The sequence below is a fragment of the Panthera uncia genome, chromosome B1 (assembly GCF_023721935.1).
Source record: "Panthera uncia isolate 11264 chromosome B1, Puncia_PCG_1.0, whole genome shotgun sequence".
Classification (NCBI taxonomy): domain Eukaryota; kingdom Metazoa; phylum Chordata; class Mammalia; order Carnivora; family Felidae; genus Panthera; species Panthera uncia.
This window is the reverse complement of record NC_064811.1, coordinates 4318472-4344944: the sequence shown is the minus strand read 5'-3', so window position 1 is coordinate 4344944 and position 26473 is coordinate 4318472. Positions and strand designations below refer to the sequence as shown.

The following is a 26473-nucleotide window of genomic DNA, read 5'->3' as shown; positions in this document are numbered from 1 at the left end:
TAGCTGAGTGCTCACGCTGGGTCAGACACGGGCGGTCACTTTACATTGCCAGATGACGTAATACTTACACCATCCCTAAGGATAGACCTAAAAATTCCCATTTTATAGGTCAGAAGGCTGAGGCTCTCCCTATCCCCGCCCCCTTCGCCATCACCATCCACATTTGTCCTGGAGACACTTCCTCACCACTCACCAAATGCTTTCAAGCAGAGCCTCCCCCTGTCCCGATGGCAGGCTGCTGGGGCTCCTGACTCTCTGTTTCTGTTTGCGGAGGACACGCTTCCCCGGCGGCTCCCCCCTCTGCCCTCTTTCCTGGGGTCCTTGTCGTACCTCTGGTTCTCACGCCTTATTTCTAGACTTCACTCAACACTAGACTTTGCGGCTTCCCTCCAGAAGGTGGTGTTGCCGACAGAACCCTCTCCTCTCAGACCCTCACATCTCTCTCTTGTTCACCATGACTTCCCCTGCCCTGTGCGGGGAGCTTGTCCTGTGGCCCTGGCCCGCGCTCACACCCTAGGAGGGGGGCCTGTTGCCATCGTGGCCACGGTGGCGGCGAGGCTTACAGAGTGAACCTTCCCCGAGAAGGGGGAGCCCGCGCGGCCAGCGTGGCACCTGGATCCCTGCCTCCGAGCCCCCCTCTTCCCTGTTCCCAGCAAGCTTTGAGCGGGCATTCCGCTTGTGACGCCACAGCAAGGTGAGCGGGAATGTGGCCGCCTCTGTGATCCCTTCATGAAAACCTCCCCGTCCCCTTACAGAGGCTTCAGCGCCTCCCCTCCTGGCCCTGCAAGGGTCTCCCCTCGTGTTCCCTGTCCTTTACCGGCTCCAAGGACAACACCTCCCGGGTTTGGGTTTGGGTCATGATGCTCTCAGCAAGAACAAAGAGCCAGCCCGGCCGGGCCCTGCTCTGTGTCTACTTGTACCCGCAGGATGGAGACAGACAGTGCGTTTGTAGGACTCTCCAGGGTGGGGCTTGGGGGAACATTGCAAAAGCCCCGACCCTGCTGTCCGCATCCCCTGGCTGTGACCTGTGTGCACATGGGGCCAGTGTTTCCGGAAGTAGCCGGGAGTGCTGGCCACCGCCCTGCACGGCTCCTGGTCCTCAACCACCCCCACCCGTTGCGGGTCCCCAGCTTCAAGTCAGGCCCAGACCAGAGGGAAGAAGCCAGGAGGCCAGGCGGGCCCAGATGAGTCCCGGGGAGGGGGGGACTCAGGACGGACAGAATAGAATCCTAGGGGCTGGGGCCTCTGGCCGCTGACCTCCACCCTGCTCTCTGACCTTCTCCTGGGCGTAGCTGCGTTCTGAGCCGTTTCTTCCGCAGGACAGACAGGGTTCCTCTGGCGGCAGGGGGATCCTGGGGGCGCCCAACCCGTCAGTGAGCAACCTGTGTTCACCCCTCTCTACCTCCCTCCTGCTCTGAACGCCGCCCATACTCACCTTACTCTGGGACCGGACATTTCTCTGCGGGGAGAGGCATCTGTCCTCAGCACCTCAGTGACCAGGAAAAGCTGAGTGTGGCCAGATGGCAGCCCTCCTCCCCTTCGCTGAGGGGCCAGCACCGCAGCCGGGACCCTCAGCGGAGGCCCAAGGAGAGGCAGGTGCCAGAGGGACAGCTCCGCCCCCACCCGGTCCCCAGTGAGAAAGAGCCCGGCTCCCGCCTCAGGCGCTGGGGCGCCACTGCCTGCCGTGGAGGGCAGCGGAAGGTCCGGTCCCGAACGAAGGACACACTGGGACTGTCAGGGGGGCACTCCTGTCCCGGGATAGTCCAGCCCCGGCTCTCGGCCCCTTCCCGCAGCCCCCTGCACCCTGGGGGTCTGTCAGCTGCATGCAGGGGACGCTGGGGGTTGGAGTCCACAATTCCTGCTCGTGTCTCATTGGGCAGGACGGTGTCATGTGACTTGAGAGAGCCTCAAGGGATGCTGGGAATTCAGTCCATTATTTAGCTCACAGCCCATTGGTCAGGCTGGAGGCACCTGCTGTGGGAGGCAGGATCTAGCTAGGAGTCCCTGCAACTCGCTGAGGCTAAGAGGGGGGTGTGCTCGTCTCACTAGAAGAACGAAGGGGACACTGTTCCTTGGGGGCAATTAGCAGTTCCGTTCACTAATCACCTCTTCACTTGCGGCTCAGGGATGATTTGTGCAGGAGGCTCAGAGAACCTGAGCAGGAGTGACTTGAGTCTTGAGGACATTTCTGTTCACTGCCCAAGCTGGGGTTGGTCTGGGGTCCGCTTGGGCAGCTCTTTGATGTTTCCTCGACTTCTGGGCACCTCCCCTCCAGGTCCCAAGTGGCTGCCACAGCTCCAGGCATCATGTTGCCATACATCCCCACTCAAGGCAAGAAAAGGGACAAAGGGGCATTTGTCCTGACTCTTTTTAGTGAAGGGGTGGGGGGAATCTTTCCCAGAGAGCCAAGCCGACTTAACCCACATGACTTCTTGGCTCCAACCATGGTCCAGGCCTAACTCTACCTTCCACACAAGTCTTCCAGCCCCTCTGTGGCTCCTTCCTGGTCTCCTCTGCTGCCCCCACACCCTCTGCCTCCTCCCCCACCATCCCTGAGGGCGAGGAGCCCACACCACATCCATCCCCCCTGGCTGGTCCTTATCCCCTCCTGCGTGCAGCAGACCCCGACTTCCTCAGCCACCCACACCTGCCAGCAGTCACCTCTCCTGGCCTGATCCAGCCTTGGGTCTGCTCATGGTTCTGTCCCAGAACCCCAGGGTCATGTGGGCCGCAGGCAGCATCCCCAAGTCACGGGGGTGGGTAGTTGCAGGCAGTGTGATCGAAGGCCATGGTCTCAGCTCTGGGACGGTTCCAAGACAACACTGGGGGGAGGCCTGGGAATCAGGAATCAATGACTGACGTGAGTCTGGGGCTGTCCTTCCCCTGCAGCATTCAACCTGTCATCGGGCTCACGCGGTGGCTCTCAAGTTATGAATGATAGATGAAGTGTCGGGGGATCCTGGCGTGACGCCCTCTGTGTTCGGATCTGTTGCAGCCAATGCCCGGATGGCACTCCGGCACCCTGGAAAGGCAGGGGGCCCTGGGCAAGCGGGCGTCACCAGCAAGGCCGTGCTCTCTTTGCAGAAGGACACGGGTTCCTGTATGAAACCTCCGGGGTCTGGCCGCGGTTCTCCTGGCAGGTCGCCTCCTTTGGTGCTTCCCCCACGACCCCCACCCGATTTGCCCTGGCGGGCGTCCACGCGCTCGTCGTCTCCTGGAGCGACCGTGACCTGAAGGACGCCATGCAAGAGTCCCAGGCGACTGCTGAGTCACACCCGCTGCCGCCCCTGGCCGCTGCCTGCTTCCCTCCGTGTTCAGGGCATGTGACAAAGCCCCCTGCTCTGTCGAGGACTCTGTCCGGGAGTATTCGGCTGATAGCGTGCGACACAAAGGCTAGCCGCGGCTGGTAGCCGTTACCCTCGGGTGGAACCAGGCTCTAGCTGAGCAAGAGAAATGACATCGTCCTGAGCCCCACTACGTGCCCTGCCACACGCGGAGCGCACATCCCGTGTCGCTGCCGGTTCACCCGCAGCGGACCCTGTGAGCTGGGTGCGCCCCCTCCCCGCCCCCGCACATCTCAGGTGCAGAAACCGAGTCACGGAAGATTCAGGAAACAGGTGCAGTGCGGGGACCACAGTCAGTGCTAACAACCAGGATTCCCCTGCTTGGTAACCCCGAACGCTTCCGCACCATCAGGACTGTTAAGAAACAGACCGCACGCTTAGTGGGAGATGAGTGGCTCCCCGTGCAGGGGCTCCTCGACCACAGCCACTAGGAACTTCTCCTGGGTCCTGAGCAGAGACAGTCCCCCGCTGAGGACGGGGTGGGTGAGGGAGCTGGCTCGCGCCTGCCAGAGGGCAGTTTCCACAACCGTACGTGGCCCTGGGGGGGTCAGAGGAGGTCTACCGAGGGGGCAGAGGGGATGGCGTCGTGAACCACTGACAGAGACCCAGGGGTGGCCAGGGAGGCAGATCCAAGGCCATCGCGTTGTCATGTCGGGCCTCACTCTGTCCCCTGGGTTTTCAGGGGCAGCAGTTCGTGTAGCGAGGGTCCCCATCCCCTTCGGCTCAGCAGGAAATCTGCACGCACATCTTGAACCAGTTTGGCTACTGCTCGTGAGCGGCACCTTCCTTGGGGGGGGCCCTCGTTCTAGGCGTTCTGCCTGCGTCGCCTCAGAAACACCCTCCCAGCCACCCCCTTGGGAGAAGCTCTCAGGACCCCGGCTACAGATAGAGAAACTGAGGCAGGGCCACTCAGCCAGAGTCCTGTGGTCAGCTTGGCAGAGTCAGTGACAGTTGCGTTGGCCAATTCCATCGTGGGAGCCGTCAGCCTCTGGGTTCCTTGGGGTGGGAGTCCCTGGGTCCCACCCAGTCTGGCCCTTTGTACCTGGGAGGCTGTGGGGGAGCTGGCTCCCCACTCCTTGAACAGGAGAGACTGGTGGGCCAGGAGATGGGCAGCTGGTGAGTAGATGCCAGATGTGGGATTCACGACCAGTCACCCCCACTTGTCTAGCCCTGCTCTGTGTCAGCGCTGGTTTCCAGCTGGTTTCCAGTGATGTCGTTCATCTATCTTATCAACCAACCCCGGTCAGGATGTTTTACGGATGAAGAGACTGAGGTCCAGAGAGGATCCAAGCGGCCACTCCTGGAAGCTGGCCTGCGATCCCCCCATGGCACCCCCTGCTGCCCAGAGTGAGGCAGGGAGGACCCTAACTAGGGGCATCCAGTCCCCGAGTGTCTAGTTGGGGGCTATGCCACGCACAGGGTGTGGGCTCCACGAGACGGCTGAGGCAGTGTGGGCCCAGGGAACATGATGTGTTCAGGTGCCACAGCTGGCGAACTGTAACCCGGGGATTTGAGCCCCGTCTTGTCTGCCACCACCGACCTGCCCATCACACAGGTCGGGGAGGAGGCCCGAGTGACAGTCCGAAGTCCCTGAGCTGCACCTGCAGCCTGCCTGTGCAGGATCCTGGACGCCAAGCTGCCTTGCCTTCTTGGGGCGGGGCTCCCCTAACCCTTCCCTCTCCTGCAGAGAGGGCTTTTCCTGGGATGGCTCAGCTGTCTTCCCAGAACCACCCGTCATTAGGATATATCCCGGCACGATTCGTCCCGTCACTCAGCACATCAGATACTACGCCATGGCCCTACTGAACAACGTGAAGGAGCGGGCCGCCTGGTTCCAAACACCGCACGTCCTCTGGCCCTGGGTACTGCGGGGTCCCGGCCCCGGGGTCCACAGCACAGCCCTGGACACCTGTCAGGAGTCAAAATATCATAAGCATTTCAATCAAAATACTATAACTACACTGGGGTCTTGAACCAGAGCGGAAGTCGTAACTGGACGATAAAGAAACAAGAACTTGAAATATTTACTTTCCCAACAGTTCAAATGCAGAATGTGCTGTTGGCAAGGAGAACAGAAAGGCCCGCCTAACATGACTTGTGTCCGGATCACACAACCCTGTCAGGATTGCTCTGTGACCTCCCTCTTCAGAGGCACCATGAGGCCTTTCAGAGAGGTGTCGTGTGGCTGCATGAGTTTAGGCCGTCCTGACACATGTCGCATTCCCGTGCTCCTTCTGTGGAGGTTGCTGTCAGCACACGGGGGGGCCGATCATGACCTTGCCCCCACTCTGCCTCAGGACCCTAGACCCAGCAGCAGGCATTTGTGGGGCCACTGCAGCCCTGTGCCCAGGGGTCTGTGCAAGTCCGACAGCGAAGGGAAGTTGCCCATCAGGCTGTCTATCCCCATCACTTTGTGTCATGAGCTCACACCAAAATCGCCGGGCGGGATGATGAGGAATCCTTGTCCTTGGGCAGCGCGAGAGCTAACGCATCTGCGGCCTCATCGCGCGGGCAGCTTGTGGGGCTGATTCGGCCTGGGCTCCCCCGTCAGACCTCGTGAGAACTTTCCTCGTTCCCCTCTTGTCTCGTCGGTGCTCGGCGGGCCCCTCCTCGGTGAACCAGCAACTGCAGGTGTTCGGATGTTCCGGCAGAATCTGCAGAGCGCTGCTGGGGTGTGGCCATCACACGGGCCGCACGTCCGAAGCAACTGAACAACTTCATCCACGTCCGAAGCAACTGAACGACTTCATCCAGGCTCACGCTTCTCCGTCTGTCCCAACTACAGGCTTCGCCTCCCCTGGGCCGGACTCCATCTCTCACGTGCAGTCTCAGAAGACGTCATTTCATATCTTCCGCCCCATGGCAAAATCTCAACAAGGCTCATTTAGGATTACCGCGACTATTTCTGGGGGGACCTTCTTTTTAATGACACAGTTCTCTCCTTTGACTGAGATGTAATTGGCAGATCACATTATGCTCGTTTCAGCCTGCAACACACCATTCCATATTTGGCTGTATTGCAAAATGACAGGCCCAATAAGTCTACTTGCCGTCCATCACTGATGGATGCTTGGGTTCTCTCCATGTTTTGGCTATTGTAAATAATGAGCGTAAATGAACGTTGAGTTGCCTGTATGTGAATATGGGGTGCATACCCGTTTCCAAATTAGTGTTTACGTTTTCTTTGGGTAAATACTCAGCGTGGCGTTGCTAGACCACATGGTGGTTCTACTTTTCATTTTTTGAGGGTCTGCCATACTGTTTTCCATCACAGTTCCAACAATGCACAGTCCCACCCACCGTGCACAGCATCCTCTTTTCTCCACGTCCTCGCCAACACTTGTTATTTCTAGTGGTTTTCACGATAGCCATTCTGACGAGTGTGCGGCGAAATCCCATTGTGGTTTTGAAGCGTATTTCCCTGATGAGGAGTGATGTGGAGCACCTTTTCACGTATGTACCTGTTGCCCAGGTACATACCAGAAATAATTTAGACAAATGCCAACACTATATAATCTCAATTATATGTGGAGTTGAGGAAAACTATACTTATGGAAATAGAGATTAGATCTATGGATGCCAGAGGTGTGGGGGTGGGGAAGTGGGGGGAACTGGATGATGGTGTTCAAAAGGTCCAAAGCCCAGTTATAAGATTAACAAATACTTGAGATGTAAAACATAATATAAGAAAGAAAAAAGGAAGGAGAAGAGAAAGAAAAGGATAAGAAAGAGGAAAAACAAGACAAAAGAAAAGAAAAAAGAAGAGAAGAAAAAAAGACAAGACAAGACAAAAAGAAAGGGTCAACAGTCGCAGTCAGGGAGCTGGTTGGGGTTCTGAGGCTTCCAGGGAGAGTGGGAGGGCCCTTCATGCCAGTTGATGAGGGGAGGGCTCTGCCTGGGCCTGGCTTCCAGGGAGAGTGGGAGGGCCCTTCATGAGGGGCGGGCTCTGCCTGGGCCGGGCTCTCCCCGGAATTACAAGGCTTTGTGCCATGCCCCCTCCCGCAGGGCTGTGACAAGCAGTTCTTCAACGCCTCGCTCCAGTTCACCAACATGGACCTTCTGATGGAATTCATCAACTCTAACTCTCCGCCTCCAAGCTTGGCATCTTTGTGGAGCACGCCACGCTGGCCGACTACTTCCGTGCCGTGCACACTCACAATGTCGCCTGGAACATCCACGACCACGGGACTTCCTGCCCTATTCCTCAGGTATGAGCGTCTGCAGGTTGGGGTGGAGATCTGGTGCCAGGGAGGGCGCCCGCCTGAGTGTCGCCTCTGCCCTGCTGATGGAGTTTGTGAGGGTCACTGGGGCCGAGACGGGTCCTGTCCCGCCTAGCTGTCCCACCTACACATCTTAGTATAGACAAGATACTCACATAATGGCTCCATAGCACCCATTTTCCCATCTCTCCATTTCCTTCCCTTCCAGAGAGATGTCAGGTTCCAGCCCCATGCGGGGCTGGAACTGGGCTGAGCCCTGTGCTGACACGGCCATGAGACGGGTTGGTCTAGTCTCTTGTCGCCTTGGTCTCTTGTCTGGATGGTGAGAATGTGGGGCAAATTGTTCTGAGGACGCTACCATTCAGAGCGTGTATGGTTGGAGAGCTGGCTGGATGTAGAGATGAGAGGAGATTCATGGCTGTGGGCGTGGTCACAGTTTAGGTGGGAGGGGCCACTGCATTGTGGGAGGGCTTACGGCCCAGAAGAAAGAGGACATATTGAAGTGCGCGGGGTTACAGTTGAGTGGAAAGGGATACATTGACCTGGGAGGTTAATTCACTGTGGGAGGGGATACATTCAAGTGGACGTGGTTACAGTAACGGCGGGTGTGGCCTCACGGAAGTGGGCTGGGAGATAGTGAGATGGAAGGGTCACATCCGTGAGGCCTGGGCTCCATTCAGCTGGGAGGGCTTCCTGGGTGTGTGCTTGGTTACAGTAGAGGTGGAAGGGGTTAAATTTGATATGGGCGTGGTCATAGTTGAAGTTCAGGACTACATCCCTGTGGGCGGGGTTACAATCCAGGTAGGAGGGGCTACAGGGAGGGGGGTGGGCTTGTGCTGCCGTGGACGGGGCTGCATCTAGGAGGCGGAGATATGGCACAGTCCTGCAGGTGTACTCAATGGGCTTGGCTCCCTCCCTGAAGGCCCCCGGGCAGAGACAATTTTATGTGGACACTGGACAGGTGAGGTGAGCCCTGGGCCCTGCTCTAAGTCACTGGGGCCTTGGGAAGGCAATAGGCCTGCCTGGTGCCTAAAGTAGAGCTCAGGCTGTGGGGTGCCCCTGCCCGACCAGGACCCTCAGCCTGCCGGAGGAGCTGTGGGCAACATGGTCTAGCGGTCCCCACAGCCTGCGGCCTTTCCCCGGAGAGCATGGCTACCCTTCCCAATGTGGCTCAGGTCCCGTGGGTCAAGGTCAGGGAATGCAGGCACAGCCCAGCCAGGGAGGAGGCGGGAGGCAAGAACAGTAGGAACTGTCACCCACCTTGTGAGACCCAGCCGCCCCCGGAGGCACCCAGCCCCACCCTGCTCCCACCCAAGCCTTGGTCAGGCCTCATCCTCTGTGCAGGTCAGGACGGCAGCTACCGGATCCCTCAGGTCCCCCCCACGCCATCCCACCTCCCTGGTCTGCCAGAGGGACCCGCTGATTGCAGGCTTGTCCCGGGACCCCCCATTGCCCTCGAGTCCCACGCAAAGGCCTCTGCCTGCACTCAGGGTGCGTCTCAGGCGGGGGCAGCCCACTTGGCCCCCATCGCACTCTCCTCTCCCCCCAAGTCTCCAGACCCTTTGCTCACATGCTGTTCCAGGCTTCCGAGGTCTACCGTCGGCTCTCAGGTCCCCCCACCCAGTCTTTCAACACCCAGGCCTGGCCCAGCCCAGCCTGATGCTCCCACTTTCCCCAGCCCCTCCCAGGGATCCTGGGCCACTCCCGGCCTGGCCAGAGCAGGGGTCTGTGGCTGCCTCCGTAGGTGACCCAGGCAGACCGGCCTCCCAGCCCCAAGCTTCCCCAGCTTTTCTGGGGCTTTGGTTCAGCAAGACCCCAGGGCAGAGAGACTCTTGCCAACCGCCAGCCCTTCTATCCAGATCCATTTCAGGCCTGGACCGGCTTCTACGCATCCCACAGCAGGCTCAAGGGGCTGGCGAGGCGAGTCAGCACACTGCTGTATGCCGGGCAGTCCGTGTCCACTCGCTACGTGTGGCCGGCCCCCCAGCAGCACCTGGGCCTGGACCGGGCCCTGAAGCAGCTGCAGTGGCCCCCTGGGCGGTCTCCGAGGTGACGTCACACGTCTCGGTGACGGTACCAGGTTGCAAACCCCCTGTGCGGTGTGCTGTCCCAACCCCTGGTCACTAGACGTCCACTTTCCAGATGAGAACACTGAGGAGGCCTGTGGTCACAGGCAAGTGCATGTGGACATGGGCCAAGGCGAGGACAGTGACAGTGTTCAGCTGGGGGCTGCAGGAAGCTTTCGGGCCAACTTTACGCAGAGGGCAAAGGGCAAAGCGGAGCCGCTTTGGTGGCCATCAGTCCTGCGTGGATTGCGTCCAGCTCAGCCGTGTGGCCTCAGGCACCTTTGCCCTCGCTGAGCTCAAATTCTCCCAGTGCAGTTAGAGCACGTGGCCACCCCGGGGTGGGGGCAGTAGAATACGATGGCGGACACGATCTGCCCCGTACGGCGGCTGCCCCGAGGAAGTTGTCCCACCTTTCTATCTCCACCTGTCCCCCATGCACAGATGGGAAACCTGAGGCCCAAGAAATCCTGTAACTTGTCCTCACCCGCCAGAAAAGAGCCACGCTGGCCATGACATCTGCACACCCACCTAAAGGGAGTTGCTGGCAGAATGTGTGCTGGGGGTGAAGCGGGTAGAATTTAGAGGCTATCAGAGCAGGCAGGACAAGTGGCTTCGCCAGGTGGAGCCTCCGTGTCCCCTCAGGGAAGGTGAGCTGATCCCGTTCCCACCTTGGTACAGAGACGGGAGGGTGCCTGGAGCATTCCAGCAGCTTTTATAGGAAGACTGGGCGGCAGAGACGAACCTGGGACGGGACCCATCCAGATGTCTGTTTCTTGCCCAAGCCAGGGGACTCAGGCAGTGGGTGTCTGCAAGGTCACCAGCCCCTCTGAGACTCAGTTTCCTCTTGTGAAAAGTGGGAGGGACCCTCACCTTCTCTACAGGCACCTGGCGAGAGGGAAGGAGAGCCAGCACCTGGGAGGTGAGCGGGTGCTCTGGAGAGGCGGGTCCCGATCCCATGCTTCCCCTACTCTGGTCGGGCTACGGGTGCAGCACCACGACGCCATCCCTGGGACTGAGACGCCCAAGGTGAGGGACATGTACGTGGAGAATCTGAGCGCGGGGATGCACGGCGTGCGCAAGCTGATGGCCTGCATCGTCCAGGACAGGACCCCAGCCCACTCGGGTAAACGAGGCCCCCGCAGGATGCTTCTGCAGACCTGGGAGGAGGCTGTGACCGTCCTGACCAGAGAGCCCGCGGGGTCACGGAGCGGCACTGGAACACCTGAGTCTCAGTCTTGAACCACCTCCCTTGTGTGCCCCTGAACTTGGCACGTGCCTTGACTGCTCGGAGGCTCCTGTCCTGTCTGTGACGTGTGACCATTAGACTGATAAGCGGCAACTTGCTTTGGCATCTGCTAAGCACGCGTCATGCAGGGTTTAACGTAACGCCTGGAAAGTCCGGAAGCTGGGAACTTCCACTATCCTCCCCGTGTAGGGGCACCCACAGCAGAAACAGAGAGGTTGTGGACGGGCTCAGGGTCGCTCAGCCAGGAAGTGCGGAGCAGGGATTGAACCCGCGGCCCTGCGCTGCCCTGACTGCAGAGGATGCAGGGGTCCTCAGGGGCCTGAGCCCAGCCTGGATCCCCAGTGCCCTCTGAAGTTCAGTTTGGGCGCGGATCTCCAGCCTGTTTGAAGGGAGGCTTCTGTGGCCGTAGAGTAATTGGTGATGCCAGTTTGGGACTGAGGAGCTTTCTTGAACCAGGAAGTCCTGGGGGCACCGGCACACGTTGGTCTCCCTACACGTGCCTGACACGTCCCGTGCACAAGGCCTGCTGCCCCTCCCCCAGCTCCACACATCAGCCAGACCGGGTCACGGTGCGTCCTCACAACTGACCTCACCGCACACCTGGCCGCCCCTCCCCCCGTGTCTGTGTGTAGTGCCATCTGACCGTCAGACCGGGGAAGGGCCCCAGGGACCAGACCTGCGGCACACAGGGTCACAGCCCACAGATCACGGGGTTGGTGGGGGAGACAGTGGCAGCCGAGCTGGAGTCTGGGGTCTGAGTTCCCTGCCAGGTGGGGCCATCCGTTCCCATGTCCTCACCAGGGTGGCCTCCCCGAGAAATGAACTGGCAGAGGAGGTCAGGAAAGGTGTCCCAGCCACAGGGAAGAGCCTGGGCAGAGGCGGGGGCTGGGAGGTGTGTGATGTGTTCAGGGATCCGGGAATCATCAGACATGGCCAGAACTGCCCTCGCTGGGAGTAAGGATAGAACAGACATGGAATCCAGGCCGCATCACTGGGGCTCAAGTGCTGGGCTAGGTGATGAGACTGGCCCCGACAGCCTCCCGAGAATTCCAGCCTCCCGAGAATTCTCCAGTCCTTCCCGATACCAAGCACTCAAATTGGGAGCCAGACCTTAGTAGCAGGTCACGTTGGGCAGGTGACTGTATTTCTCTGGGCCTCAGTTTCCTCATCAGTCAAGTGGGGCTGTCAGGGAGTGATGTGAGAGGAGCACGGGGAATCTCAGCTCTCCGGAGGGACCCTGTGTGTTCCCTTCCAGCCTTCCCTGCCCGGGGACCAGGAACAGAGCCCTGAGCAGAGGATGGGGTGCCGAGTGTAGGAGCCGACTAGCCCACCGGTCCCGATACACAGGTCCCCTGGGAGCTCTCAGGGCTGTGTCTCACCTGCCTCCATTTCCATGTGACAAGGGCACCCAGGTGTGTAGGGTGAGTCAAAGGGAAGCAGGTAAAGCCAGGTCTCTGCATTTAGACCCAGAACGTGGGGGACACGTTGTCATGGTCTTCAACCCCTTGGCCTGGACGGTCACCACCATCATTACCCTGACTGTGGACTCCTCCTGGGTCAGCATCACCGATGCGTCAGGCCACCCGGTGCCTGCACAGGTATGAGAGTGACACCAGCTCATGGCGGGCACGTCCAGAAGTGGGAGCAGTTAAAGGAAACGTGTGCCGACGGGGTCCTCACTTCGAGGACATCCCCATGGGAACCCATATCCAGTGAGGGTCCTGGGATCCACCATGGGACAGACACTGGGCCTTGGGCATCTGAAGTGGCCCAAAGTGCCCCCCACTGTCCCCTCCTTGTAGGACCTCCTGGCTGGTCTGACCTGGTTGGGCGGCTTCTCCTCAGCCCCCTCCCTCGGGTGTGTTGATATTCTCATGTAAATTTCCACCTTTTCTGGGAAAGGCCCTCAGGAATCTTGAAAGGGGCGCCTCGAGGAGGTGCTGGTGTTCCAGGCTGGCCCAGCTGCCTGTGTCTGCACACCCAGACACCCGGTGCGCGAGGTCTGTTCTCATCCTTTCCACTGCCTAGAGCTGCAGGCTCCCAGGGTACCCTGCCTGTCCCCCAGGGCCACTGTTTTCCTGGGGATGTGCAGGAGGTGCTGACATCATTCAGCACACCCTCCGAATGCACATTCTGGTCCAGCTGGGCTGAGTGCTGAGCCCCTGGGCACGAATGTCATGCTCAGAGCAGGGAACAGCAGGGGTGCCTGGAAGGAAGGGCAGTTGCTGATGCTGGTGCCCGAGGAGTGAGAGAGGGCAGGCAGGGAGATGAGGCTGGGACCGGGTCCTGTCGAGCAGGGAGGTGCCTGGAGGGAAGTCAGCTCAGTCCATGACGGAAAGACCCTGCTGCCTCGTGGGTAGTGAGCACCCAGTCCAGGAGGTATGCAAGCCACAGGTTACGGAGGAGACTGAGGGGTTTTCGAGCCCTGAAACCCACATTGTGTCCTGTCCCACTGGCCTTGCAGGTCCAGAAATCAAGGGAGAAACAACCTACATACGACCTGCATGTGCTGACCACCTTCCAGGCCTCAGTTACCGGCACTACGGCATCAGGAGCACCGAGGGGACCCAGACGGGCATCCACGAACCAGTTGCCACCATAGTTAGTTCCACCCAGTTTGGGCGCAGGCCGTGGACGTGCACTGGTCCAGGGATCAGGCACCTGTTGCCGGTGAAGAATGACATTAAAACACCGTGTTCCTGGACTGTGACACCAACCTGATGCGCAGCATGTGGGAGAGGTGAGGTGCAGCCATTGCTGGTTCTGAGGCAGAGGCGTGTCCTGGCACCTGAGCTGTCACTCCCCACCTGTCTCTGTCCTCACCTGCTATGGGAACCACCAGAAGGTGGCGAAGGCCCTTCCTGCATTAGTGTCTTGACTTCTGTATTGTCAGATTAGATCAGTACAAGAAAGTCCTTCTTGAACCTTATCATTCCAGGGCTGTCGGTCGCTAACAAAAGTTGAGGACCCACTCCGGGGAAATATATAATATTCACGCCGTGCATTTTCTTAAATTTAAAGCAACATAAATCATCCCATCTGCCCACCAACTGCTAAATCACTCATCCATCCATCTCCTTACCTCCCGTTTACCTATCCATCCATCCATGCATACAACATACCTACATATTACATACATACCTACATACATACACTATCCCTCTTGTTCATGCATCCATCCAACCACCTACCCACCCATGCATCCACTAAGCCCCGTATCCATCCATGTATCCACACACAAACCACCCCTCCATCCGCCCATCTGCCCGCCCACCCACTCACCCTCCCACTCATCTATATGTTCACCCAACCACGTGTCCATCCATCCACGCATCCGCCCACTCACTCGTCCAGCCAGCCATCTATTTACATATCCACTCATTCAGCAACTAATTGTTGGCAGCAGAGAAGGCAGGTGACCTCCAGGAAAAGGGCCTCCCAGATGTTTAGAGCCAGCCCTGTCCATACTCAGGCCACCTCCAGATAGTTTTCATTCCACCCCACCTGCCTCTGCTAGAACAGCCACTTGCTTTTCTTGAAGTGACCTCCCAACAGCACTGGAAGTGCGGGAGAAGCAGGAGGTCTGGGGGGAGTATCTGGAAGAACGTCAGAGTGAAGGAGCGAGAAGGGAAGGGGAGCACGGCTGTGAGGTGAGTGGTACCTGGGGCTCAGCCCCAAGCCAGCTGTCCCCAGCTGTGCACCCACAGAGCAACCAAGCAGTCACTGCATGGCACCCCATCAGGAGCTCTGCCCTTCGGTCATTGCACAGACCCTTCTCGAGAGAGCACGGGGCAGGCAGGAGACGGGCCGACCGCAGCCAGTGTGGGTGGTCAGTGAAGAGCGGGGAGAGCAGTGGAGTTTCTGAAGGGATGTTGGGGGCACGCAGCCAAGGCCAGAAGGGAAAGGCCTTGGGGCCAGACTAATGACAAGGATTCTTTCTCTCCTCTTCAAGGGGCGAATGGGCCCCTTCTTGGATGCCTCCTCTTCCTCCCTGTCCATCCCCACCACAGTAGCACAGAAATTCTCGAAATCGGTTGGAAGTAACCACTTCTTCACATACTGCCTTGTGGCAGGGCCACCTCCTGGTCCCAGTCATGGTTGTGCCTTAGCACACACACAGATGTACAATCCATATACATGTCTACACCACATATGCATCTACACAATATACGTGTCTACACCGTATACCCATCTACACCACATACCTATCTACACTAGGTACGCATCTACACCATATACACGTCTACACCATATATGCATCTACAATATATACCAGTCCACACCATATATCCATCTACACCACATACTTGTCTACACCGCATACCCGTCTACACCATATATGTGTCTACACCATATATGCATCTATACCACATACCCGTCTACACCATATATGTGTCTACACCATACACCTGTCTACACCATATACCTGCCTATACCATATACTGGTCTACACTATATATGCATCTACACCACATACCCTTCTACACCATATACCCGTCTACACCATATATGTGTCTACACCATACACCTGTCTACACCATATACCTTCCTATACCATATACTGGTCTACACCATATATACATCTACACCACATACCCTTCTACACCATATACCCGTCTATACCATACACGTGTCTACACCATATACCTGTCTACACCATATACCTGCCTATACCATATACTGGTCTACACCATATATGCATCTACACCACATACCTGTCTATACCATATACCTGCCTACACCATATACCCATCTACACCATATATGTGTCTACACCATGTCTACAGTGCATGTAGTCTGAAGCCAGTGATGTCGGGAAACCCAGCCTTACGTGACTCAGTGTGAAATGGGTTAATATTCTCTGCCCTCGGGCGTCTGGAGAACTTGATGAGGTAAGGTGAGTGAAGGCGCTGGCTCTTGACACCTGGGCATCTGGGTCAGCAGGACAAAGGCCCCTGCTTGCGCCGGTTGGGGTCCTGCGGAAAGGAGTAGGGTGGGCCCAGCTGGCCGCCTGGAGAGCAGGCACCACCTCCGCGGGAAGCTACCCCTGGGCTTATGCTCTCAGAGCCCTGTTATGTAGCCTCTGTCGCCCTCCAGCTTTGGGTCCCCTCTGGCACACGGGAGGAATCTGAGGCCACTATGGCTCGGGGAGGAGGGGGCGTCTCACGGGCTTTATCTGATCCAAGTGCACGAGCTTCACCGAGCGGCCTCGTGCCTGTCACTTACTCTGCCGAGATCACTCGTGTTCACAGGTCGAGGCTGGCGTCTGCGGAGAGGTCTCGTTAGCCTGCTCCCCGATGGCGAGGACCGTGCTCGGGACACGTGTGCACAAACATAATACTGTTTTCCCTTTCCCGTCTCTGCAGAGAGAGTAACCGCACAGTGCAGGTGACCCGGGAGTTCATGGAGTCAACAATGCTATGGATCCGCAGCCCATTTCTAATAACTACACGTCTGCACCCAATGAGACCGCGAAGCGCCCCCGGAAACCAGTGGGGATGCAGATTGTGGCGGGGGAGCTCAGGACCGAGATCCGGCAGTACCCCTACAGGTGCACTCGGGCTCCCCCAGGGTCGTGCGAGGGTGGGCGGGGCCCTGACGGGATGAGTGCCCATGTTTGCTCCGGTTACCTGCTCTGGGACCCGTGCTTGGCACATGGTCGTTCTCCATGGGAGCTTGATGAAGAAAGGGTTACTCTGCTCCCTGGCCTCCTGGCTCCATCGCACGTGCTGCGTGCCTCGTAGAGGGTGTCCAAGTTCAGAGCTGGGACAGGAACCCACAGGGGCAGTGACTCACACAGGAGGGGAGTCTCGCGTTTTCATGACAGCACGGCGTTTTCATGACAGACCTAAGCCATCCAGGCAGAGCACCCCAGCTCCTGCTTATCAAGAACCTGGACCTGGCTCCTCCCATAATATGCCCAGGAGGGCTTCCTGCCCCCTGCCCTAGCTACAGACAGGAAGGAGGGAGGGAAGGTAGGATCAAAACCAGGAAGGAAGAAGGAAAGAAGGAAGGAAGGAAGGAGGAAGGAAGAAGGAAGAAAGAAAGAAGGGAGGGAGGAAGAAGGAAGGAAAGAGGAAGGAGGAAAGAAGAAGGAAGGAAGGAAGGAAGGAGGAAGGAAGGAAGAAGGAAGGAAGGAAGAAGGAAGGAAGGAAGGAAGGAGGAAGGAAGGAGGGAGGAAGGAAGGAAGGAAGGAGGAAGAAAGGAGGGAGGAAGGAAGGAAGGAAGGAAGGGGGAGCCACTGGTTCCCAAAGCGTGACCCACAGATTTGGCTTCTGCTCCAGGAGGGTGAGGGACAGGATCACACATAGGCCATCTACTCCCGACTCACCCACGTCCCACGAAGCCACAGCAGAGAGCTGCTCTGCCGTCGCATCGAGCAGGAGTGCCGTGGGGGGGGGGGGGGGGGGCGGCCTTGCAGCTGAACCGCGAGGCCATCCTGAGGACCAGCGCCAGTCTACACAACCGCCGGGTCCTCTCCTCGGACAACAGCGGCTGCCGGATGCAGCGGAGGCACTTCCGGAAATACACGAACAACATGAACAACATCACTCGGGTACGGCCTGCGATGCCCGGTGGACGCGGGGCCCACGGGGGGCGGGGGGGGGGGGTGGTCCCTGACGGCCCTCGCCCAGAGGCTGGAGCGGGGAGCCCGTTAAAGCAGCCCCTTGCAGTGGCAGAGGCCCCTGGGGGATGTCTGGCAGAGCCCCCTTGCCCAGCCGTGCAGTTAGGGGTGGAGGCCCCGACCCGGGTCACACCTGGCGTCTGGCGCCCCCACATGCAGAGGAATGTCCCCGTCCCCACCCGTGCCTCAGTTTCCTCTCGTGTAAGATGAGCGCCTCATCGGGGGTGGGTCTGAGGATTCCGAGATGATGCCAGTCAAGGTGGAGCGGGGCCTGACCCCGTCAGCTGATCCTCGGAGATCTCTGCCTGGTGGAAGCCGGACATCAGCTCCCACCACCTTGGCCTCCAGCCCCGTGACCTGGGGCAGGTGACCAGGAGACCCTCTATGGCTGTGCCGACAGCTCAGAGCCTGGAGCCTGCTTCTGATTGTGTATCTCCCTCTCTCCCTCCCTCTCTCTCTCTGCCCCTCCCCTGCTTACGCTGTGTCTCACTCTCTCTCAAAATAAACATTAAAATAAACATTAAAAAAAAATTTTTTTTTCATATATGGGCAAACTGTGGTGCAGAGAGGTTCGGGTTCACTCAAGCTCACGTAGCTGGTGTGAGTGGATCTGAGACTCACTTCAATTCGATCCTCTACCTTTGCCCTGAGTGCTTCATTTTCTGCTCTAATGTCTCCTTTTCTGTCTCAATATGACATATTTGGCCTGACGCCCTCAGCCCTAGAGGATCAACATTAAAAGACTTGTTCTATCCGATTTCTGGGTATGCTGTCACCAGGTGAGGGTGGTTCTAGTCCCTGGTCTGGTCAGCAAAGCTCATGCATTGCCTCCACTCAGAGCTCTGTAGATGTACAGAAGTCCCGTGCGTCTCCTGAAATAACTGAACACGAGAAACAGTAAGTAAGGACTGTGATTAAAGACGGGACTTTGGAGCAGCCCTTACACAATGAAACACCCACATGCAACTTGGTGTGTTTCTCACTCCACCTTGTACTGGGGCTGCTTCTCCTCACTTGCGGAGGTTTTGATGAGATGGGGTTACAATTTCTCCTTTCTTCAGTTTTAGAGCCGGGACCCTCCCAGGGCTTTAGAAGCACGTAGGCTCTTTCTTGGTCACGCAAGAAGCACTTACTGAGTGCTTGCTGGGTGCTGCACAGCATGGATGTGTAAGGGCCAGGGCTCTCCTGAAGGACCTCCTGAGCTGTCCACTGGGGCGCCTGCTCATTCAGACCTAGGGTTAGGGAGCACGGGGAGCGGTGCTGAGGAGAGAGCCTGGGGCTTTGTGCTCTGGGGACGCAAAGCCTGGGAGAGATCAGGGTCCAGTTTGAGGGGTGTCAGTTGAAGTTCTCTTGTCTGTAAGTAAAAGAAAGGGAAGAGGCAGCTGGTTTTGCAGAACACGCAAGCTCCTGGACCAGAGGAGCTGGACAAGAGGCTTGGGCAGGCGGGGTGGGGGCAGGGCAGCTGGGAGTCTGTGGGGAGCAGGTGTTCACAGCCATCCCCCCAGGACTGCCATGAGCTGCCTCTAAGGCTCTGGGTCTAAGGCTCCAGATCCCAGACCAGGAATCTGATTGGCCAGCAGATGGGGGGCTGCCCCAGGATCAGTCCGTGGTTCCTTCCAGAAGACTGGGAGCCCTTCTCGCAGAGGGGGATGTCACTGTGTCCAGGAGGACTCATGGCTGTGGTCAGCATCTCCCAGTGGCCCCAGTCTGGTCTCTCTTGGGTGCAGGTGACTCTCAACATGAACTGGCTGAACCACTAGGAGACTCAATTCCAAGGATCAGGCACAGGACAGAGGGAAGGGAGGACTGTGGTTGGTGCTCAGGGGCTGGAACCTTGATGAGGCCGCCCCTCTCCCTCCCTCGCTCAGCTGTGCTCCTCCCTGCCTGTAGACGCTCTGTCTGCTCCTTACTGGGAAGCGGCCGTGAACTCCTCTGCGGTGCATGTCGCCCCCCCTCCCCCCACCAAGAACCAGACTCAGAATTTCCAGACGCAGGTGCAGAGTCCCAGGGAAAGTTCCTGATTGGGGCTGATAGGAGCTGGTGGCCTGATCCCAGACCCATCACTGTGGCCGAGGGACTGGGAAGAGGTGGGGGCCCCAGCTGCAGCCCAGGGTTCAAAGGGCATGTCCTAAAAGGAGGAAGGGGACGCTGAGGTGCCTTCTGAGCAGGGGGATCCTGGATGACAAGAGGGGAGATGCTGACATCCTAGACCTTAAAGAGAAATCATGACCCTGCCCTGTGATCTTGAACAAACCACGTCCCCTCTCTGGGCGTTAGGCTCCCCATCTGCGCTCTGAAATGGCTGGACCAGAGATTCAGGGTCCTTCCAGCTCTTGGACTGTGTGATCTGAGTCCAAGACTCCCTCGTCCCTCCCCATGTCCACCAGGCTCCCCTCGGTGAGGTCACCTGTTCCTCTTCTCTGCCTCACGGGGAGACTGAGGCCCAGAGGGAGGCAGTGAGGAACCAGAGTCACTCAGCAAGCAGGGCACACGATGGGCATGGACCCCAGTCCAGGATTTGTCCACACCCATTCTCATGGACCCCTGGTAACCCCACCCCCACCCCCCGGCCATCGTCCACCTTCTGCCAGAGCTTCAGGCTGCATACCCGTCCTGCTTCCTCCAGGGACTCCTCCTGGAGCCCTGAACAGCTGAGTTCCCACTTGGCCTCTGGACTCAGGATCCTGACTGCCGGAGTTTCCGTTCATTCAGTGAACAAATGTCTCTTGTGCTGGGCACTGGGCTAGGAGCAGTGACCTAGGTAGGCAAGGACCCTGGACTCACAGAGCTCTCAGACTAGAAGGGGAAGCCGCCAAGCCACCGGACAATGATGCTGATGTTCATTCATGTTAATCCCCCAGCAGGCATCATGGAGGACTTCCTGGGGGAGGTGACCCCTGCCATGAACCAACTCATCCTACTGTCAAAGTCTAGCTGGACCCTCTCCTCCCCTTTCCCCTGTCAGAGCTCAAAGGCAGGGCTGACTGCCCCTCAGCCACCCTCTTGTCCCCGGAGCCCCACCCGGGCCCTGGCCGCACCAAAGAGACCTCAGGAGTCCACAGATTAAGGAGGAAAAAGAAGTGACTACAGGCCAGATAACACCTTCGTCTCTGATCAAGTGGATCTCGGGGACCGCAGCTCATTTCTGCAGCCAAGTGGCTTCCTAACACTGAACCCCATTATCGAGAACCCCCACCGGTCACAGAAGACGCTGGGCAGGCAGCCTCCCCCACACAGCAGAGCGTCCCCTTCCCACTTGCGTGCGGAGCCACCGAGAGTCAACGGGTCTCCTGTGGACGGCTGGCTCCCAAAGGAGAAGGGGCTGGACTGGGGGTGCCCCAGGCCCACTGAATGGAGGTCCCTCCTCCCTGGAGAGCAGCGAGCGAGGGGCAGAGGGAACAGAGCCTCGGGGATGGAGTGAGATCCTCCCGCTTTCCCCAAGCTCACGGCCGCCTCGTGAAGCATGTGTCTTGTCATCGCCACCATCGTAACCCCCACCGTCATCAGGAGACGGGGACTTGCCTGACTCAGGACTCAAATCCATAACCACCGCCCCGGGACGCATAGAAGAGAGTTTACAAGCCTCTTGTGCTGCAGTTGCAAGAAGGCCCAACCCCCCCGTCCTGACACAGCCATGTTCATTTCTCCCCCAGGACACGTGGCTGGTGGGCTCAGCAGAAGGCCCTTGTCACTGTGGCCACCAGGGCCCCTGACAGAGGGAGGTCATAGTCCAGCAGGTGCTTCCTCCTTCACGGAGGCAAGACAAGCTTCTGTGCAAGGGACACATCCCTTCTGCTCCCTGTGCATCGGCCTCGGGGCCTCCGGGCCACACCACAGCACCCAGGGCAGGGAAGGGGTCCGGCAGAGCACTGGGACGCTTGGGGACAGGCCCAGGGACGACCACACATCAGACCAGAGGGGAGACTTGCAGGCACCCTTGGCATCGCCCCTGTGGGTGCGGCAGGAGGCCTTGGAGGCTGCCGGACCTAGAATCTTCCCTCTGGTGCCCACCTGCTGTGTGGCTTTGGGCAAGTGACTGCACCTCTCTGAGCCTTGGTTTCCTTGGCCATCAAGTGGAGGCCGTGTCAGCTGCCTCGCGGGGCGGGTGAGGGTGAGGAGCGGAGAGCAGGTGCAAAGTGCCGGGTCCAGACTGGAGGACTGGGGCTCAGAGGGGTCCTCACTGCCGCCCTCCTTCTGTCCCTGAAGGCCATGGAGGAAAGGCCAAGGCAGACCTCCGCTGCGTCCTGCTGTGGCTCCACCACCTGTGTGAGGTCGGGGGGGACCCGGTTCTGTCTCAGCCTGTGATGGTGAATCTGAAGGTAACCGACCCACCCCCGGCCCGCCCTCACACCCCTGTGAGAGTCCTCCCTGGCTGCGGGCTGAGGCTCCCGCAGGGAGGCCGTGCCACGTGTGAAACCCCCTCTGGCAAAGACCTTGGCAGAGAGATTGTTGAGGGTGTTCTCACTAAAGCCTGGAGGGGGCGCTGGTGGGGGTGAGAGGCACCCCTTCCCTCCTGCCTAGCCTTCTAGGTGTTTGTCTTTTCTCTGGTCCCTTCCTGGGTCACTTTGTCCTGCAGCCGGTCTTTGTCAGCATGCTGGCTGTTTTTCTTCTGCTGGTCCCCCCTGGTCACAAGCAGGCACAGGCCCCACCAGCAGATGTGAAGGCAGAAGGGGGGCGGGCAGCAGCGCAAAGGGCCTTGTCCCCAGTGCTTTCTCCTGTCAGGGCAGGGAAGCTTCCCCAGAACTGCCTCCTGCCTCCACCTCCGGGTAGCAGACGGTCCCTTCCTTTTTAGTGGCCAGAATCGGCCACTGGCCTCCCCCCACCGCCCCCCACAGGAGGCTGGGTCCATGCCCATTTGGTACAGGGATGGTCAGCTATGCCTGGCCTCCTTCCTGGGCCCCCCTGAGCAAATACAGGGAGAGCGGGGACTGGATGTCGGAGGCACTCAGAGCCTCCTCCACCTCCTGGGGATGCTCATCCAGCACAGCACTTGGGGAAGCATGCTTGTCCCGGCCTCAGTGTCCTCATCTGTAAAATGGGGCCGCAGTCCTGTCTGGACTTTGCTGTGAGAATTAATGAGGAGCTGTGTTGTGGCCCTGCCCCTGCTTTGCCTCTGCTCAGCTCTGGGGCCTCGGGGTAGCTCACCCTCCTGGTTCTCCTGTCCCTGCAGGTCGTGCTGGGAGGGCTGGGTCCCATGGTGGCCGTGGAGGAGCGCTCACTCATGGGGACCTTGGACGTGAGCACCCTGTACCGCTGGAGCTGGAGGACACAGGAGCGTTCCCACCACAGAGGTTGGGGACCCCCCGGCTCAGGCCGTGCCCGGGAACCCCAGCTGCTCCAGCCTGGCTCAGGAGCTGGGCAGCCCTGGGTCAGATCCCAGCTCTGCCCCTTACAACCTGTGTGACCCTGAACAGGCTACTTTCCGTGTCTGAATCTGTACCCTCCTGAATCTACCACAGTAGGTTAAGAAAGGCTTTGGGTCCATTTCCACCTGCCTGGGACCCACACAGGTCAATGTGGGGGGACTGCATCTGCAGACAACCCCTTGCCTCTATCCTCAGTGAGGCCTGAACTGGCAAGCATATCCCGGGGGGTTCTGACACCTGCCATGCTGTGGTCACACCGCACACAGCATCATCAGCTCCTAGGAACCACAGGCAGACAGCTTCATGCTTCTCAGTCTTTCCCATCTTGTTCCCTGTGCCTGGATCTCCTTTGTCCCCTTCACTCTGGCCAGCTCCTACTTGAGCTTCTGCCAAGTCCATGGCTCGGTCAGGTGCTCCTCTGCTCTCCTGGTCCCACTCTTTCCTTTGTCTCATGTAGCTCCTCTGTCCACTGCACACAACATAGAGTCAGCTACATAGCTGGACACTTAGTCATTTGGGGATGGAAAGATGGATGATGGATGGATGGATGGATGGATGGAGGTTGGGTAGATAAATAATGGATGGATAGGTGGACAGGTGGACAGATGTGTGTATGGATGGGTGGGTGGATGGGTGAATGGATGGATGGATGATGGATGGATGAATGGATGAATAGGTGAATTTATAGATGGGTGGATGGGTGGATCGATGGGTGGATGGATGGATGGATGGATGAATGGGTGAATGGATTGGTGGATAGATGGGTGGATGTGTGTTGATCTATGGGTAAATGGGTAGATCGATAGGTGGATGGGTACATGGATGGATGATGATGGATGGATGGATGATGGATGTATAGATGGATAGATGAATAATGGATGGATGGGTGGATGGGTGGATGGGTGGATGGATGGATGATGGATGATGGATGGATGGATAATGGACGGATAGATGGATGATGGATGGATGGATGGATAATGGATGGATAGATGGATGATGGATGGATGAGGGATGGTTGGTTGGTGGATGGAGGGATAGATGGATGGATGGACAGATGGGTGGATATATGGATGGATGGATGGATGGATGGATGTGTGGGTGGATAGGTGAAGAGGATTCCCTCCAAAGGTCAAGTTTAGTGGAACCCAGTAATAGAAAAAGAGCAGGCCCAGCAGATGGCCTCTGTGAGAAAGCTCTAGGCACTGAGTGCTGCAGCCCATTGGGAATGAGGCCATGCATGGCCAGGACCACCTATAAATTACCCTCAAGGGAGGGCTGAAATGCAAGGGGCCCATGGTAGAGTAAGTTCTGGCAGGAGGGGGCAGCCAAGGGCCTGCATCACGGGGTCACAACAGAGTGAGTCAGGTGGGGCGTTGTGGGGGAATGCTGGATGGAAGCATCCTAGGGAAGCAGGGGGCTCAAAGGACAGACCACCTCTGCTCCCCCCGGTGGCTCCAGCTCTCACTCGACACCCCTGCAAGGCACCAAGGTCACAATCCACCCAGAGGAAATTCGGACATTCTTCATCCACTTTCAAGAGCAGTGAGGCCTTGGCAGAGTCTGTGGCTCCAGGGACATTCCCTCGGCCACTAGAGCCGGCCCCGCCTACCCTCCCACCTGGGGGGTGTCCTCACACACAGATACCCCTGCATCCTCATGCACAAGTCAGTCAGAAAGCCCCACTAAAGGCAGAGGGAAACACCCACCATGACACCTAAGGCACCTGCCCTGCAGGCCCCGCCCCCTCTCTTAACCTGTGTTAAGTACAGCCTACTGTGTTCCTAACGATGGGATGTGGAGGCAGCATGTGAGGGCAGGGGCCTCCGGAGCCCATGGGTTGCATGGGGGCCTGGTTTCCATTCTGGAAGGCTGCAGGAAGGTCACCCCCAGGCCAGGGCAGGGACTGTGGGAAGCTCAGACACCCCCGAGGCCTGAGCCCCGACAGGCTGGGGTGCTGAGAGCAGACGGCAGAATGTGCTCTATGTGTCTTTCTGCTGTCACTTCGGGGCACCTGGGGGACCCTCCGTGGGCTGTGTCTGAAACGGCCCAGGTACAGGGTCTTGTGTCCCGCTGTATCCACTGTAGGCTTCTCGAGGAGTCGCTTGTCTTGAAGTTGAAGTGTGGCCGAGAAGAGAGGCCGCTGGACACTGTCCTCTGGGAAATGTTGCTGACACCAGTTCCAGGACCGTGAAGGGTGGGGGAGAGGATGGCAAGGAGCACGTGTGAGTCTGGCTGAGTCCAAGGGGCACCTCTGACCCTCACCTGCCCCGGCTAGAAATAGGGCACAGAAGTGGGTTGCCCAAGCCGAGGATTCTGGAGTCACACCAAAGAAAAAGCCACAAACTCCTGGCAGGGCTGCAGGTGGAGGGAGTGGCACCCGGGGCATGGGAGATTTCAGGAGTGTGGGAGGCTCTCAGCACATACCTGACCAGGTCACTTCTAACAGGTCACCTCATCTGGACCCTGGAAGGACCAGTCAGAGATGACCCACCTCACACCCTGACACTCTCAGGATCTGTTTGTAATAGAGATCCTTCCACAGAGCCCGGGGCCAGACAGGTGCTCCAGAACTCAGAATTCCTTAGATTTTCGGGATAAACAGCACATGTCCTGTGTCAAGGAACACCTAGCATTGGATCTGGGGCAACACCTGTGATTAAACGTTGCTATGGGCTCAATTGTGTCCACCCCAATATGTGTGTTCAAGTCCTAACCGCCCAGGACCTTAGAATATGGCTGTATTTGGAGATGGGATATTTAAAAAGTTTATTAAAGTAAAATGAGGTCATGTGGGTGGGCTCTAATCCAACCCTTATTTTATTATTTTTTTAATTTTTTAAGTTCATTTATTTATTTCAAGAGAGAGAGAGCAAGCAGGAGAGGGGGAGAGAGAGAGAGAGAGAGAGAGAGAGAGAGAGAGAATATCCCAAGCAGGCTTCACAACTGTCAGTGCAGATCCCAATGCAGGGCTCGATCCCATGAACCATGAGATCATGACCTCAGCCGAAACCAAGAGTCGGACCAAGAGCTGTAACCAACTGAGCCACCCAGATGCCCCTAATTTTACCGGGATATTATAGTTAGACAGTATGGTTTATGTCTCTGTGTGGTAGATACGTGTAGAGATTTTTAGGCACCAAAAAGTTTGGGGAGATCCTAGCAAAATTTGTCAAAAATACCCAAGATCTGTGTTTTCAGGAGCAGATGGGACTAACAGATTATGGCCATTTATTCTTGAGCAGGTTGTGGCAGTGTTCATTGTTCACGACAGCTATGAATTGTAAGCAACCCAGAGATCCATCCACAGCAGCGTGGAAAAATAGAGAGTGCAGTGGGTCTCCAAGTGTGGCCCCAGGACCAGTAATACCAGCATCACTTGGGAAGCTGTTAGAAACACAAATTATCAGGTCCTACCTCGGACCAAACAAATCAGAAACTCTAGAGTAGGCCCAGCAATATGGGTTTTAACAAATTTTCAAGGTTATTGTGATGCATGCTCAAATTTGAGAACCACTGCCAAAGGGCAATCAAAATGAGTGGACTATATTTGCAGATGACATGATACTATACATAGGAAACCCTAAGGATTCTCCCAAAAAACTACTA

At 57.8% G+C, this 26473-nt stretch overlaps 1 protein-coding gene across 1 annotated transcript; it reads left to right on the top strand.

Annotated features, from left to right (window-relative positions):
- Positions 1-1520: 1520 nt before the first annotated feature.
- On the top strand, positions 1521-22905 carry MAN2B2 (mannosidase alpha class 2B member 2). The gene is given in 20 exon segments (XM_049632623.1): positions 1521-1596; positions 3085-3257; positions 4027-4146; positions 5036-5206; positions 7350-7430; positions 7433-7526; positions 7529-7552; positions 9424-9613; positions 10512-10753; positions 12341-12474; positions 13341-13392; positions 13395-13561; positions 13564-13616; positions 16243-16283; positions 16286-16437; positions 17170-17286; positions 17289-17432; positions 19889-19898; positions 21621-21820; positions 22672-22905. Coding segments are annotated over 20 exon segments (2475 nt in total).
- The last annotated feature ends 3568 nt before the right edge of the window (positions 22906-26473 follow it).